General features: G+C 38.0%; 1 protein-coding gene across 3 annotated transcripts in view; it reads right to left on the bottom strand.

Moving 5' to 3' along the window:
- Positions 1 to 16,017, bottom strand: part of LOC129780336 (heterogeneous nuclear ribonucleoprotein U) — a 41,440-nt gene that overhangs the window by 16,831 nt on the left and 8,592 nt on the right. For all 3 annotated transcript variants that reach the window (XM_055788487.1, XM_055788485.1, XM_055788488.1), the window contains exons 2-8: positions 10,884 to 11,713; positions 10,660 to 10,831; positions 9,884 to 10,602; positions 9,702 to 9,827; positions 7,164 to 7,286; positions 246 to 377; positions 11 to 182 (exon numbers count right to left, since the gene is read on the bottom strand). In XM_055788487.1, coding sequence (XP_055644462.1) covers positions 11 to 182; positions 246 to 377; positions 7,164 to 7,286; positions 9,702 to 9,827; positions 9,884 to 10,602; positions 10,660 to 10,831; positions 10,884 to 11,713 — 2,274 coding nt within the window. The remainder of the gene's footprint in view (positions 1 to 10; positions 183 to 245; positions 378 to 7,163; positions 7,287 to 9,701; positions 9,828 to 9,883; positions 10,603 to 10,659; positions 10,832 to 10,883; positions 11,714 to 16,017) is intronic.

Below are 16,017 nucleotides of genomic sequence, written 5' to 3'. Positions count from 1 at the left end.
TCACACTTACCCTTCATTGCGTTTGTATTTCTTTCGTACATTTCGCCTCCTAGCTCATCTTTTTTGGATTGGACGCGACGTTTGTATTCCTCTTCATCCGATACAATTACAACTGCTCGTCTTACTGCGTATTCTCCAAATCCACTGAGCTTTCGTCTTTGTTCGGAAGCAAACACGTTAGCCTTCACACAGAAAAGTAAATGTATTAGTGAACTCATTCGGGATGAAGAAATATAACAAATTACCTGATCTACAATAAAGTTTCTTCTGCGTTTGGCAGCAATATCGATAAGCTTGTTGTTGATGCTTTTATTAAGTTGGTCCAACAATTTTGAGTATGTGTTTGTGCTTGATGGTTTCCGGGGTACACCAGAGATCTAGAAAATAAGTCAGATGATAATAATTATACAAAATTGTTCCTGCAAAAATGCTCAGCTGTTTAGAATATTGAAAAATAGAAAATAGTTAATAGTTTAGAAAATAGAGGAAAATGGTGTGCATCGAACCAACGTTTTCATGTTGATTTCATATAACGTAACTCCGCCTAACTCTGTGTCTGTCCTTAATCGGCGCATTTCGTGGCTTTAGACTAAATGCGCCAATAGGTTATTGGTGGAGCGTATTAATACTGTTGAATAGTTTGATTGTTCTTTTGTCGTTTGTTATCATCCAATATTTAACCGAAAAGATACAATTTTAGATTAGATTATATACAGATTGATTTTTTTTTCAAATATGGCTCATTTCAGGCAAAAATGGGATATTTCAATGTTAAGATGAAATTTAATTGGTTATTATGAGTGATTTCTGAAGAATTGTTTATAACGATATTGCACCGAAATCAAGAAAAATAGAAGATTGGATGTCAAAGAACAAATTGTAGAGCGGTTTGAGGGGTTTGGTTTGGTTGATAGAAACAGTCAAGTTTATTATGAATTTTGAGTTTAAACTAATAATAACACCTTTAAAGCGACTCTTCTTTAAATTCTTCACTTCCAAAATGTTATTTAAATCCACTAATTTAGATGTTTCAAAACTAGATCCTGCACAAATTTTTCTCATTTTTCAAATGGAAACGACAGAATTGTCCGAAGTAACGTACTTTTTGAAGTATTGCCAGTTTGACTCGTCATTGTTGAGATCTGACCAAATGCGACGAAGATTTTTTTCATCAAATATGATCGCCTCTCACCTTCTGACAGATTCTGGATAAATTTAATTTTTTCGTGTGAGAAAGGTGTTTTATAATTTCAAGGGGATAAATAAAAAATAAATTCTTCTTTTTTATTCAAAAAACAAAAAGCTATGAATAAAAAAAACAATTTTTTTTGACTTCATTATATGCAGTGAAAAAATTCGGAGACTGTATACAATCGAGTCCGCTCTGTATTGAAAACAAATCTGACATCACTGAAGAAGATAAATTTTGTTCTTCGACGCTAAAGGCTTGCTTAGAGTTCTCGTGAACGTGAACGTGAACAAACACTTTTTTGTTAATAATTCATCAGTCTACATATGAAAAGCAAGGAGGAAGGAAACGATAGGAAGAACCATTTTCTAATTGAAAAACATATTTAAACAAAATTCATATTGATGAAAGTGAATTCAATTTTTCACAACAATGAATTCAATATTTCACAACGATTCTGATTTTCCACCTTGGAATCGAGATGTCTGTAAACTCACTATAGTTCACCGACTTCGGTGAACGTGAACGTGAAAACAGTGGTGAATATAGACGTCAAAATATTTCCCCGTTCATGTTCACGTTCGAATGTCCCAAGGCCTTCTGAAAATTATTTCGCCGTGGACTGTAAGGGGCTGTCCACATACCAGGTGGACAAATTTAGGGGAGGTAGGGGTTACGAAACTTTTCACGCTTGTTCATGGTGAGGGGAGGGGAGGGAGAGATAATTTCCACGTGGACACATGGAATGATTTTTTGTTTGTCTTGTCCCCACAACTCACCGACGCCCACCCTCGACAGATAGTCGAACACCAGATGCTATCCCTGGTCATTATGCACAATGCCACAGTGCGTGCGGCAACTCTCGGTTGAGACAACGATACCTCATATCCATATCCCTAACCTGACCCGTCCCACAAAAATGGTTGCCCTTTCAACCTCGAGTAAACCGCGAGTATTCGGTCGAATACTACTAAACATAGCAATTAGTTGAAACTTTGTATAAACAAACCTTGAATTAACGGCTCCGCAAAGCTTATGCGATTGCGCCCTACAAATAAATGAATTGGAAAAAAATGGGATGATTTTTTTAAATACATTACGTCCGATCTGTAAGTTTCTCGTTTCTAATTGATTCGACCAATTCAGCAGTTGCTGGTACTGTGTAAAGAGGCTCTGAGATTGCCGGTCAGACATCCATACTTCTCTCAGATCGTTGATCTTTTTCGTTCAAATCTATATTCTGTGAGTAACGGACATGAATTGTGAGCGATTTTTTTTCCATAGTAGAGGCTCATTCACTCCACCAGGATGCAGATATCACTACATACTGTTGGTATTGTAATATTAAAAATGCTCGACATGAATGCTTGTTTTCTTAGTTGCGGATTTCTATCCAGCTGTTGTTTGCCGTCCTTGTTCCAAATCGTGACAACAATTTGAATGGAAAAATCTTGGGAAAATTGTCAGAAACCATTAGCTACTCTCAGAGCCGGAAGAATGTTATGCTCTGTGCCTGGTGGAATTGGAAAGGAATTCTGTGTTATAAACTAGCATAAAAAATCAGTCGCTAAATCACATTAAATAAAGCTCGCTACTGGACTGTAGAGGCCAGGGATCCGTTCAGTATTAATCAATATGATGGGCGACGTGTTAGACCAGATTAAATGGCCAGAAAAATGTAGAGCCTCATGTCTCTTTGACTCACCGTGGTCACCGGATATGGAACCTTCAGACTGCTACTTATACAGACCACTGCCCAATTTTTTAAAAGAAGAATCCCGGTCTGAAAAATTAAAAAAAATGAATTTTTGTTTTTTGCATTTTGGGAAGCATATGCCCGCAAAAATGTTGTCCTAAAAGAATTTCGCGATATTTGATTTCATTGGAAAGTAACATCCGAAAGTATGAAGTCACCTCAAGGGATATAGTATTTATTGTTGTACGAATTTTCAAATGCGTTTTTTTGAAACCATGTTTCTTCAACTGGTGGTATCGATATCTTAAGATCTACTCGGCCGATTTGGCTGAAATTTTTTATCAGTATAAAAATGAATTATCTAAAGCAAGAATTCTTAAACTATTTTGGCCAGAGACCCCTCTCCCAGATTGAAGTGATATCATTGGCCCCTATAGCATCTTGACGTAATCTTCGCATCAATAAATAGACATAAAATTCAGTAAATATCAGGTGTTATTAATAATTATTAATACCTATTACAAAAACAATACTCTCTCCTATTATATTTTTATATTCTTATAACAAGTTGGTTCACGTAACACAATTTATGCAGTACAGGTCGGACTCGATTATATATAATCGCAATTTCATTTTCAACGTTAATTTTCGAATCCAATACACAATTGAATCACAAAAAAGCTATTTTTCTATTAATGTTTGACATTCATACATTAATGAAAAAATTGTTTTCTTGAGATTCGATTATGTTAAGGATTTGAAAATAATTGTTGAAAAAAAAAATGGTCGACTAGACAGGTCGGACTCGATTATATATAATCGCGATTTAACTTTCAACGTTAATTTTCGAATCCAATACATAATCGAATCACAAAAAAGCTATATTTCTATGTTTGACATTCATACATTAATGAAAAAATTGTTTTCTTGAGATTTGATTATGTATAGGATTTGAAAATAATTGTTGAAAAAAAATGGTCGACTATATATAATCGAGTCCGACCTGTATCTTGGAAGTTTCTAATATGAACTTGTGTTAATTAATAGGGGTCGATCTTTAAATCTCGTCAACCCCTGGTAAACCGATATTGACCCCAAGGGGTCGATACCGAGAATTTTGAGAACCCCTGATCTAAAGCATCACATAGCCGTTTTTTGACATCTCTATTTTTCGATTTTTTATGGGCTTCTAAACAGATTTTTCATAAAAAATAACTTATTTTTAACAAAAATAACCGCCATTTTGTAAATTTTTGGAATTTTTAAAAATCCTTATGTAACGTTACAGGTATTGTCCTAATATTTCCCAATATTTCACAGGAAGATAGTTGGCACACTACCCAACCTAGTTTTATGTTCTATAGAGGCTATGTGAATGGGCTCTGAAATTGGCCACTGATTGACGACTTTGAGTTTGAGCGACAACTTGGGTGTTGAACGATCTAAAATTACATCACTCTACGAAACTTTTTCATAACTTGAATAGCGTGATGACAATATTACTATTGCAACCATATCATCGTGACTTTTCGAGCCAGCAATGCTGTTGAGAATGCAGCTTTTTTGAGTGTTACAATGTGTGGTGTACCAGTAAAGGCTGAATAAATGTTGAATACCCCTGATAAGAAAATGACTATACTGTAAGTGTATATTGAATGAGAATGAATAAAGCGTTCAGTTTGAATAGTGAACTGACGACGTGAGGTTGCCACTCTAAAAGTTGTATTTCAATTATTATCAGATAAATAATAAAAAAGAATGTAGAACGGTTCGACAAACATTTGGTCGAAGCTATCGAATATTCAATTATTAAAAGAAAGTGTGCTTTGCGATCTTGGAATGCTGGTAAGATGGAAGCTTCAAGCAAACGAGTGTGAAGCAATTCCCTGCAGACCATTTCGTAAATTAATAACGAAATGACTGAACAACTTTGAGATGCAGGATTACCAGCAACAGTTACAGGTCGGACTCGATTATATACAGACTCGATTATATGTGATTCGATTATATACAATTTTGTACCCGATTATATACAGTTTGGATTTTTTTTTATATTTCAAATATGACTTATATCAAGAAGAAATGTAACTTCTCAACGATAAGGTGAAGTTTGAGTGGCTATTACATGTACAGTGGGGTAAAAATCGTTATTTTTGAAGATTTTGCTTGAAATTTCACCAAGAATTGTTTATATCGACATTGTAGCCAAATTAAGAAAGTTAGAAGATGGGTGCCAAAGAACAAATTGTAGAGCGGTTAGAGAGCTTCAATTTAATTGACAGAAACAATCTAGTTTAATATAAATGTTTAGGATAAAACTAAGAATAACACATTAAAAATTATTAACTTTTGAGTTTTTCACTTCCAAAATGTTAATAAAATCCACTAATTTAGTTGTTACGCTATTATATCCTGTACTAAATTTTCTCATCTTTCAAATGAAAGCAACAGAATCGTCTTCCGTAGCGTACTTTTTACTGTAGAGACAGTTTGAGGCAACAGAGTCCGAAGAAAAAAAATTCTATAACTCTGTCATTGTTGAAATTCGAACATATGCGTAGGAGGATTTTTTTATCAAATATTAGGCTGTCAAAAAAGTCCTGCGGTATTTCTGCGAGGTGTCGTTGTAAGCGCGTAGTTCTAGTTGTATTCATTGCATCGAGTCATACTATAGCTTGAAGGGGCTCAGACGGTGGCCAAGCCCTCATTAACGGCCAGGAAGGTTCTGCTGTGTGTTTGGTGGGATTGTCAAGGAATAATCTATTATGAGCTGCTTCCCTATGGCCAAACGCTCAATTCGGACCTGTACTGCCAACAACTGGACCACTTGAAGGTAGCACTCATGAAGAAGAGGCCATCTTTGATAAACAGAGGCCGCATTGTCTTCCATCAGGACAACGCCAGGCCACACACTTCTTTGGTGACGCGCCAGAAGCTCCGGGAGCTCGGATGGGAGGTTCTTTTGCATCCACCGTATAGTCCGGACCTTGCACCAAGTGACTACCACCTGTTTTTGACCATGGCGAACGAGCTAGGTAGTCAGAAGTTAGCCACAAAAGAGGCCTGTGAAAATTGGCTATCCGAGTTTTTTGCCAATAAGGAAGCGAGCTTCTATAACAGGGGTATTATGAAGTTGGCATCTCGTTGGGAACAAGTCATCGAACAAAACGGCGCATATTTGACTTAAAACAGATGATTGTAACTAATTTTATGAACAAATGAAAATTCAAAAAAAAATACCGCAGGACTTTTTTGACAGCCTAATATGATCGTCTATCACCTCCTAAGAGAATAATTTTTTTTATAATTAATTAAATTATTTTAATAAATTATTTTTTTTATGTGAGAAAAGTATCCTACGTCAACTATTCAGTCATGGTTCGGAAGCAACCCTTCAATTTTGTTGTTTTTTTTTAAATAAAAAATTGAAATGAAACAAAATTCAAACGCAATTCAATTATTTTCTTGAAATTTTTTCCAAAAAAAAAATAGAAATGTCCACATGGACAAAAGGGAAGGGTATAAAAAATGTCCACGCTTGTCCACGGAGGGAGAGGGGGATATCTGAAATCGTGTTTTTTTCTGTCCACGTGGTATGTGGACAGCCCCTTAAAGGATATGTTTAGCAACTCTCGTGTTTTCAATGAAAATTTCGATATGGATGCAATTTCATTCAATCGGATCTCTGCACGGATTGAAAACCTTCGTTGCTTCAGGTTGATTTGTGAACGACTGTATATTTTATCCGAATTACTTTATTGAAGCTCGATGTTTATTTATTTCACGCTTACTGTCGAACTTTCAATATGAACGTGAACGTGAACGAAAACACGAAGGAAGAGGACGAAAGCATCGTGCAGTGGGTAACCGCGACATCCAGAGAGCCGGGCTTCCGGTGGACATGAAACGTTTGAAGACGCCAGTGGCATAATTTATATATTTTTGAATTATATATATTATATTTTATGGGTGCGCAGAATTAGGAAAAATGCAATTTAAGTGCGCAGGATTAGACACACATGTTTGTGTTTTCAAAAATTATTTTTTTGAAAATAGTTTTCTTAAGTATTGTGTGCGGTTTTTATTCTAAACGTTACTACTAATGACATAGTTTCTAGACCGCATTCACTGTTTTGTGATATAGTGCATATATTTTTGTTACAGAATGGTATAAGCTTCGAGAAGTCTTAGCTGCGCAGAATATGGCGGAGTAACGGTACTCAGCATCAATTGGATGTTTTGAAAGTTATGAAACTGATTTCATATAATCTGAATTACCTTCATTCTATCGAGTAGGGCTTCGACACTCAAAATAGTGAACTTCTTGTCAGAATTCTCTTTAATATAGTTCTGCACCCAAGTTGTTTTGCCACACGCTGGTAAACCTATCAAGAAAGTAACCTGAAAAGAGATTTAATATTATTAAAGCACATAATAAAAATATTTTAATAAATTGTTGTATGTATTACTCTCCATTGCCATCATTCTTGAAAAACAGGGATTTGTCAGAAATATGAACATAACATTCTTGTATATATAGTTAGAATTATTGGTATCAGTTGGGTGGTACATGTAATTGGTGTTCTAATTTTGTTTGATGCCAAATGTCTTCAAATTGCATTCATTGTCAAGGTCATCTCGAAAAAAAATATTGTAAAAAATCGACTATCTGGGACTTGGTCGTTTTTTCGGAATACGATGCAAAACTTATGGTTCAGGGTGCCAATAAAAATAGTTTTCTCGGTTTTTCAAACGGAACTTGCTGCGCGAAATGTTGATTTGCACGAAAATATACCCTATACGAAATATCAGCTCATTTGATTTTCACATGTTAAAATTTAAGTTTTTTGAAAACTGAAAAATCTCCCGAAAGGTATATGTATACAGTATATGAAATCGGAGTTTTCAAAAAAAAAATGATGTCAAATGTCTTAGAATTGGATGAAAGGTCGAGATTTACTGTTATCTAAATTTTTTTGTCAAAAATCAACTTTTCAGACGGAAAAACGACCAGGTATCCAAATGTCAATTTTTGACAAACAAATATTTCGAAATAACAGTAAATCACGACGTTTCATGCAATTCTAAGACATTTGGGATCGGTTGTCAAAAAAACTTAAATTTTGATTATATTATCGGACAAATCAACATTTCGCAGCAAGTTCCGTGTGGAGATTGACATAACTATTGTAGCAGGCGGAACGAACGAACGTGATGAATTATAGAGGTTTTAAACTTTTCAGTTCATTCGCCTATGTAGCAGGCGGAATTTTTTGCTCGGGATATCACTACCACCCTATACTATATATGCTAACAGTTAGGTTTTTGTATCTTCGTCATCCATCGCCGTCGCTCGACAACCACTGAGCTGATCTTCATTATATCACACGATCATGGCATTCAGACCAATAAACGTAAAACTGTAGTTTTCTACATTCGGTCTGTTTTATTCTGATTTCCGTAATCCGCCTAAACTATTTTTAATGAAGCCCTATACCATACGCCAGACAGGGTAGCTTTTTATCCCTAAATCGGGCGAAATTAATTTTGCTGCATGGGTATACAAACGCTTTGCATAGTGTGTTATCAACACCGTCTCCAAACAGGACATGGTTGGGGTTAACGGCAACCTTCTGCAACGGTTCAGTCATACCTTACTGGTCGTCGACTAGCCTCCGTTAATGGAGATTCCCAATTCTCTACGTCGTCTATAGACGACATAAGAGTGATACTGCACATCGATCACACCAGCGCGATATGCATACTTTTCGGCGCAGTGCGCCATTCAGCGATAGCACTCCGACGGAGCACACTGTTATGGTGAAAGGGTTAATGACGTAAATCTGGTAATTCGAAGGACCACGACTATCAAATGCAGATGATTTAAAAATTTATTAATGAATGTAAACCCCGCTAAATGTTCTGTTCAATCGTTTCGCGCACGTGACAAACCATAATGTACAAATATATCTTGTTCGAAAACGCGTTAACGAAGTCAAAGACCTGAGAATTATTTTGGAAGGCAACTTTCATTAAAACCGCACATCTCGTTCATGGTCAATGAAGCGTCCAGAACTTTGGGGCTTATCAGCGGGATTGCGAAAAAATCACGGATATCTACTGCCTTAAATCATTCTACTGCTCTCTAACTCGCTCTGTTTTAGTTCGTTTGTTCAGCAGTTTGAACTCCTCACTACTACAACGCATTCGAAAGAGTTGAGTCAGTTAAACGAAGGTTCGTAAGATACGTTCTTCGTAGATTACTGTGGACATACCGCTTCCGATTATTGAACTACTAGATTGGTTGTCAGCTGATCAACTTGGAATCTGTGTCGGTCATAGAGACACAACCAGAGCTTTTCTGATAGCTGATGTTTCGCATTGATTGTCCTGTTCTCTAAGGAAAACAATCCACTTCAACGTGCGACCTCGAGCTCTCTGGAATAATTCGATGCTATGTATTCAGTGGTTTGCAAAATCTTTCTTCTTCTGTTATTCGCCATGTTTTATGGGTTTTCTATGTGATGACTTTATGTAGAATAATGTTCATGTATAGATTTTTGTTATAAAATTAGGGTCCTCACAACCTGTTGGTGAATGAACCTAAAGATAAAGATCCCTTCCAGACCCGGGAATTACTACTAGAACTTTACGCATCTGGTAATTATTCCAGGGACTAGAATTTGTTCAGTAGTCGTTGCACAGGGCTCCCTCAGAAATTCTAGGTGGCATTAAACAGAAAAATGAACGGCAATGCCCGAGTGGATGAAATTATCAAATCATGGTGCCAAAACTTTGCAATGCTCGAATGATTACCTCGCAATCTTTCCGTCCATCGGGTCCACGTACTCCGGCAATCAAATTTTCCTTCGCCAATTTGTCGATGTAAGTATAGTCTGGATATATGGGCTTCTCATCTTTATCGTCAGTTTCTTCTTGTATCTATAAGCACATATAAATATTATGTTGAAGAATGAGTTGGGAAACAATAACCGTACTTTTTCGTCCTTTTGTTCGATTGGTTCAGGTTCAGGCTTCTCTTGACCAGCAGAATTTCCATCTTTTTGGTCGTTGGAATCTGATGCATTCGCAGTCGTTTCCGACTGCTGCGATGCGTCTTTGTCATCATTGCCATTTTTAGGTTCTTCTTTTTCAATGGTTTGCGTTTTCTCGGTCTTAATTTCCCTGTTATTCAGCAGACTTCTTTCAAGTTGTCCAAAATTAATTTTGAAGGCTATATTTTTACTGTAGACATGAGGGAACAGTGCTTTTCCCTCAATCTCGCTTGGGTCGAATTCGAACGCAATTCCCTGGCTGATATTGTTGACTGTGTATTCAATCTTGCACGGATTGGACTCCATGTCCAGATAAACCCCGACAACGTCATTTATTTCGTACTTGAGACCGTAATCACTAAAGCAACAATCTGTTACTTTGGAACCGTTGCTATCATAGCCAAAAGAAAATTTGTCCTCTCCCAGTTGAAGGCTGGCATCTAGAATTGACCATCCAACACGAAATTCACACGCGATCGGCTCATCGATCACCTTGCGTGCCGCAATACTCTTATTGAGATGAATCTCATAATAAACTTTCCCTTTGTCGACTCCCATGTTAGCCCTGGCTCCTGCCCACACCAAAGCTAATGCCCCGTCAGATAAGGGTTCCGCTGCATCAAGCGATTCTGAATCAATCACAAGATTCAAATCAGAATCAACTGCAAAACGAAGATAACATTATTTTCAAACTTTATTCAGAAAAAAAACTAACTTACACCAGCTGAGTGATACACCGCGGTTTGTGGTTTCAGGTTCATTTTCATCAGCAGTAAATACAATTGGATATTGTTGAGGTTTTGTACTTTCAGATTTTGGTGGTATTTTTACTTTTTCCAGCGATGAGGCTTCTATTTCCGATGGCTGTTTGGGTTCACTAATCGTAGGTTCCTGAAACACAAACGTCGTTAGAAGGAATCTAACAAAAAATGCTCTCAGTTACTTGTTGTTTTTCTTCGTTATTTTTTTCGCTATCCTCTCCGGAGCTACCAGATTTTCCCACGGTTACGGGAATTTCAACAGCGTTTGATTCAGATGCCGTAACAGTATTAGGTAAATCATCATCGGATGATTTTTCCACCGTTTCTACTGTTTCTTTGTTTTGATAATTTGATGGATCTAACTCAACTTCCGGTACAGTTGTCCCTTCACCAGCGGGTATTTCAACGACTGATTCATTTTCACATTTTTCTGCAGTTTCGGTTTGTTGTGATTGGGCTACTTCAGATTTCTTCTCTAGAGATATGTCAGATTCCTGCGCTAATACATCTGAACTATTCTTCTCATTGGCGGTCTCAATACTAGCCTTCGGTTTTGGACATTTTTCAGGATAGGTTGGTGTAACTTTCTGTGGAGAAACGATTTCAGATGATTTCTCTGTTATATCAGAATTTTCTTCACATATTTTTGGGTCATCATCCATAGTATTTGATTCCTCGTTTTCAGATGCTACCGCAGGAGCGGATTCATCTTTTTGTGGACTGGAATTCTCCACTTTTCCATCCTCATTGTCAGGTTCTTCCTGTAATACACCTAAGCGTGTAACATCTTGATGTTTCAACGGGGAAGGAGATTTCGTATTTGAGCTTGATCTGCGTTTTTTTCGAGCACTGGATAATTCAACCTCCTCCGATTGTCCTTGCTCTTCGCTAACACTTTCAAGGATTGAAATTTCCGGTTTTGTTGGTGACGGGGACCGTGTCATAGAGCGTCGGCGACTTCTTCGTACTGGTGTAGATGGATTTGGTGTCGATATTTCCGGTTTACGAGTTGCTGAAATGTAACATACCATACATCAGATACAGATACAAAAAATATAATACATTGTAGAGGTGACCACCAGCTAATAAACAATATTCAAGCTTGTACACCAGTAAATGTGTACTCCATGCAAAAACAATGTTGCACTTATTGACTCCTCAGCATCTTAACTGGGCATATATTCCTAAGAATTTGATTGAACTTTTGAGTGACTTCAAATCACTAACTCAATCAAAACACAGTCACATAGCCTCATAATTGCGGGTTAGACAACCGGGTGACACCGATGCAAATTCGACCCTGACGTTTATCTAACATTTGGCCTTCTTTTATTATTTATATAGATAGGAATGCGTTATTCCGCCTGAAAATCCATCTCCACCTTCGAACAAAGTTCAATTTCATTAGCGCAAACATCGAGCTTCAGCTTGAGTTTGGGTAGACTGTACAATTCGTAGTTGCTCTCCGTGATTGACCTGAACCAACCAAATTGCACAAATAACACACAGAATGACGCTTGGAACTAGCAAATCATTCTCGTTGTGCAATTTTCGGTGATTCAAGCTTTAAATGGCCAATAACGACGCCGGCCACGTCCTTACAGTCACCAGGGGAAGGGAAGGAATGTTAGTATGACATTCGCCGCCCGAAGGCCAGAAGTAGAGATGGGCAAACCGTTCACAAACGGTACGAAAGAACTAGTTCGCCGAAAAGAGTGAACGAACGGTCGTTCTTTTTCAAAGAACGTTAGTTCTCCCCACGAACTGATTCTGAAAGAACCATTAGCGAGTGAACTATTTGAGAGTGAACTGTTTGTGAACGAACTAGTTCAGAACGAACTGTTTGCGAGTGAACTGTATGGGAAAGAACTGATTGAGAACGAAGTGTTTGCGGGCGAACTGATTGAGAACGAAGTGTTTGCGGGCGAACTGTTTGCGAACGGATGAGTGCCGCTGAACTGATTTCTGCTGGACGGAATGGATTAATATAACGAGAACGCTTTTAAGAAAAATAAAATAATATGGTCATTTATGAGCAAAATGCATGTAACGCAGGATTTGTTTTGTTAATGTATACTCGATTTTGGGTTAAAAATTAAATAAGATTTTTGTTAGCGCATAAACCGGGCTAACTGCGGTTGGATGGTTCTGGCTAAGCACACTGTGGAAATTGAAAAAACACAAGTTTTTGGAGTCCAAATTTTCTCTTTATATTTCACTCATTACACAACATTTGGTAATCACTTTGTCGTTGGCGGTTAGGAAAATAACTGGGATCATGAATCACGTTGTGCGTTGCTTTTATGTTTGTCGGAAGTTGGTGATTATCCTGTCGGCTCGACTCGGCTCGCTCGGGTGCTGTTCGTTTGTAATGTTGCTACTTATTTCATCTCGCTCTCGCACGTTGCGGGTGATACGATGGAATGAAATGGAGAGCCTTTGCTTCGGGTAGTGAATGGAAAATTTATGTTGCTGACAAAATGGAGGATTTCAATTTATTTGTCCTGACATGTCAGAACACGTAAGCGCTCGCTACACGTGGCGCGAACATTCTCCCGGGGCGAAATGTGACTATTCCTTCGCTTCAATTATTCTTAACTGTTCGTTGTCTGGGTGTACAGCTACGATTTTTCCCAGCTTCCATGTTTGGGCAGGTGTGTTGTCTTCAGCTATGATGACTATCATGTTCGGCTGTATGTTCGGACGTTTCTTTGACCATTTTACACGAGTTTGTAGTGTGGACAAATATTCCTTGGACCATCGTTTCCAAAACTGGTCCCGTAACCGGTTGAGATACTGCCAACGAGATAAACGATTTGATTGGACGTCTAAATAAGAAGGTCTTGGTACTGGTTCCAACGGTTTTCTTTGCTGGAGATGAGCTGGAGTTATCGACAGCGGGTCATTTGGATCATCTGAATGTGCATATAATGGACGAGAATTTAGTATAGCTTCAATATGGGTTAGCATAGTGTAAAACTCTTCAAATGTTAAAACAGCGGTCTGAAGAGTTCGTTTCAAGTGATTTTTCACACTTTTTATTCCGGCTTCCCATAGACCGCCGATGTTCGGTGCTCTTGGCGGAATAAAACTCCATTCGATTTCCTTTGGATGAAGAAAATTGACAATTCTTGATTGCGATGATTCGTCCTTGAGAAATGAATACAAGAAATGCAATTCACGAGCGGCTCCTGTGAAATTCGTTGTACTATCGGAAAAAATAGTTTTCACCAAACTTCTTCGATTTACGAAACGATCCATGGAGGCTAGGAAGGCATCAGTGCTCAGATCTGTCACCAGTTCTAGATGGATATTCTTTGTTGTAAGACATACAAATAGCGCGATGTAAGCCTTCACGTGTTTTGGCTTATGTTTCCCTTCCTTCACAGTGATTGGACCAGCGTAGTCAACACCAGTTAATTCGAAAGGCAAAGCTGGAACCACACGATTTTTCGGCAAACTGCCCATTAATTGCTGAACGCCTTTCGGATTCATTTTAAAACAAGTAACACAGCTGCGGACGATCCCTGACTTTGCCCTTGTCAACCAAAATTTCTGGCGAACCGTAGCTATAAGTCCTGATGACCCGATGTGGAGATTTCCGACATGTAATGCGTGAAGTAGTGATTCGGTAACTGGATGACCATGCGGTAGAAGTAATTGATCCTTTGCATCATTATGTAGAGTCGAGTTTTGAAGACGACCACCAACTCGTAACAATCCTTTTTCATCTATGATCGGACATAGTGAAGATAATTTGTTTAGAGTTTCGCCATTGATTGTACTATTCACCACAAATGAAATTTCGATTCCTTGAATCACCTTCACGATGCATTCTAAGGACTGTCTCATTTCGGAAACCATAACAAACAGGGTTTTGATTCTTTCCGATGGTTTTGATCGTAAATTTCGAGTAAAGCGTTGAACATAAGCGATGACTCTTTGTAATTTCCGGAAATTGCTGAATTTTTCAAACACTGGTAAATATTGAGTGGAGCTAGATGTAACAACTATAACATGTTCTTTAATTCCAGGAAGACCTTCATCAAGAATGTCAGGAATTGCTTCAACATCATAGTTCCTAAGGTGCAAGAAGTCTGGTCCTTCCCACCACAATCGATTCTTCTTTAGATCAACAGGATACTGACTTCGCGAAACAATATCAACTGGGTTGAATTCTGTGCGAACGTGTCTCCATTCGCAATTATTTGTTGAGCGATTCATTTCGATAACTCTGTTGCGTTGGAAAACCTCTAATTTATGAACCGACTTCTTCAGCCAGCACAACACAATTTGACTATCTGACCACAGCCAAATATCATCAATGGATAGTTTCATTGCGGCAGAAACCTTCTCCATCAATCGAGCCAGAAGTAATGCAGCATATAATTCTTTTCTGGGAATGGTCATCTCGATAATCGGAACAATTTTAGAACTGATGCACAGTAAATTAACTGTTACTGATCCATCCTTTTTAAAACATCGCAGGTAGACACACGCCCCACATGCCTTAATGGAAGCATCGGCAAATCCATGTATTTCTATACGAGTGGAGTTTGATTCAACTATGCATATAGGCGTCCGCAGTTCAGCAATCTCCGACAATGAGTCTCTAAAAATAATCCCCTCTCGAAGCAAGTCAGAATCGAACTTGTCGCCCCAATCAATTTCGGAGGTCCAAATACGTTGCATCTGTATTTTAGCAAGTACTAGTACAGGAGGCACTAGTCCCAACGGATCAAATAATCTAGCGATTTCTGAGAAAACGTACCTCTTAGTGACAAGCTTAGTGACAAGCTTGTCACCGACTTCGAATCGGAAACTATTAGGAATTGAATCCCACAATATTCCGAGTGATTCAACTGATCCATACACAGAAAGTTCATCGAATGTAGTGCAGATTTCTCTCGCCAACAGCTTCTGGAATTCTTCTTGTAAACGGACTGCTTCATTGTAACTTTCAGCTCCAGACAATACATCAGTAGTGAGCTCTAACACCTTTAATGGTTCTGAAGGAAATTTTCGCCAGAATATGCGCTGGAAGCGAGTTTGATGTTCATCAATATTAATTTGTCGATACATCTTGCTGATGTCAGTGATAAATGCACGACGATGTTTTTTAAATCTCAGGACCATCGAAAAAATATGGCTCTGTATCGTGGGACCTTCCTTCAGTACGTCGTTTAAAGAATGTTGAGATGATTTTGCTGTTCCATTAAACATAACTCGAAGCTTAGTTGTTGTACTAGAAGGTTTTAAAGCAGCATGAACAGGAGGATAATAGACTTGAACACTTGGCGGATCCTGCCCATCATC

This window comes from Toxorhynchites rutilus, chromosome 3 (genome assembly GCF_029784135.1).
Source record: "Toxorhynchites rutilus septentrionalis strain SRP chromosome 3, ASM2978413v1, whole genome shotgun sequence".
NCBI lineage: Eukaryota > Metazoa > Arthropoda > Insecta > Diptera > Culicidae > Toxorhynchites > Toxorhynchites rutilus.
Note: the sequence above shows the minus strand (reverse complement) of the source record. Positions and strands in the feature narration are given on the sequence as shown.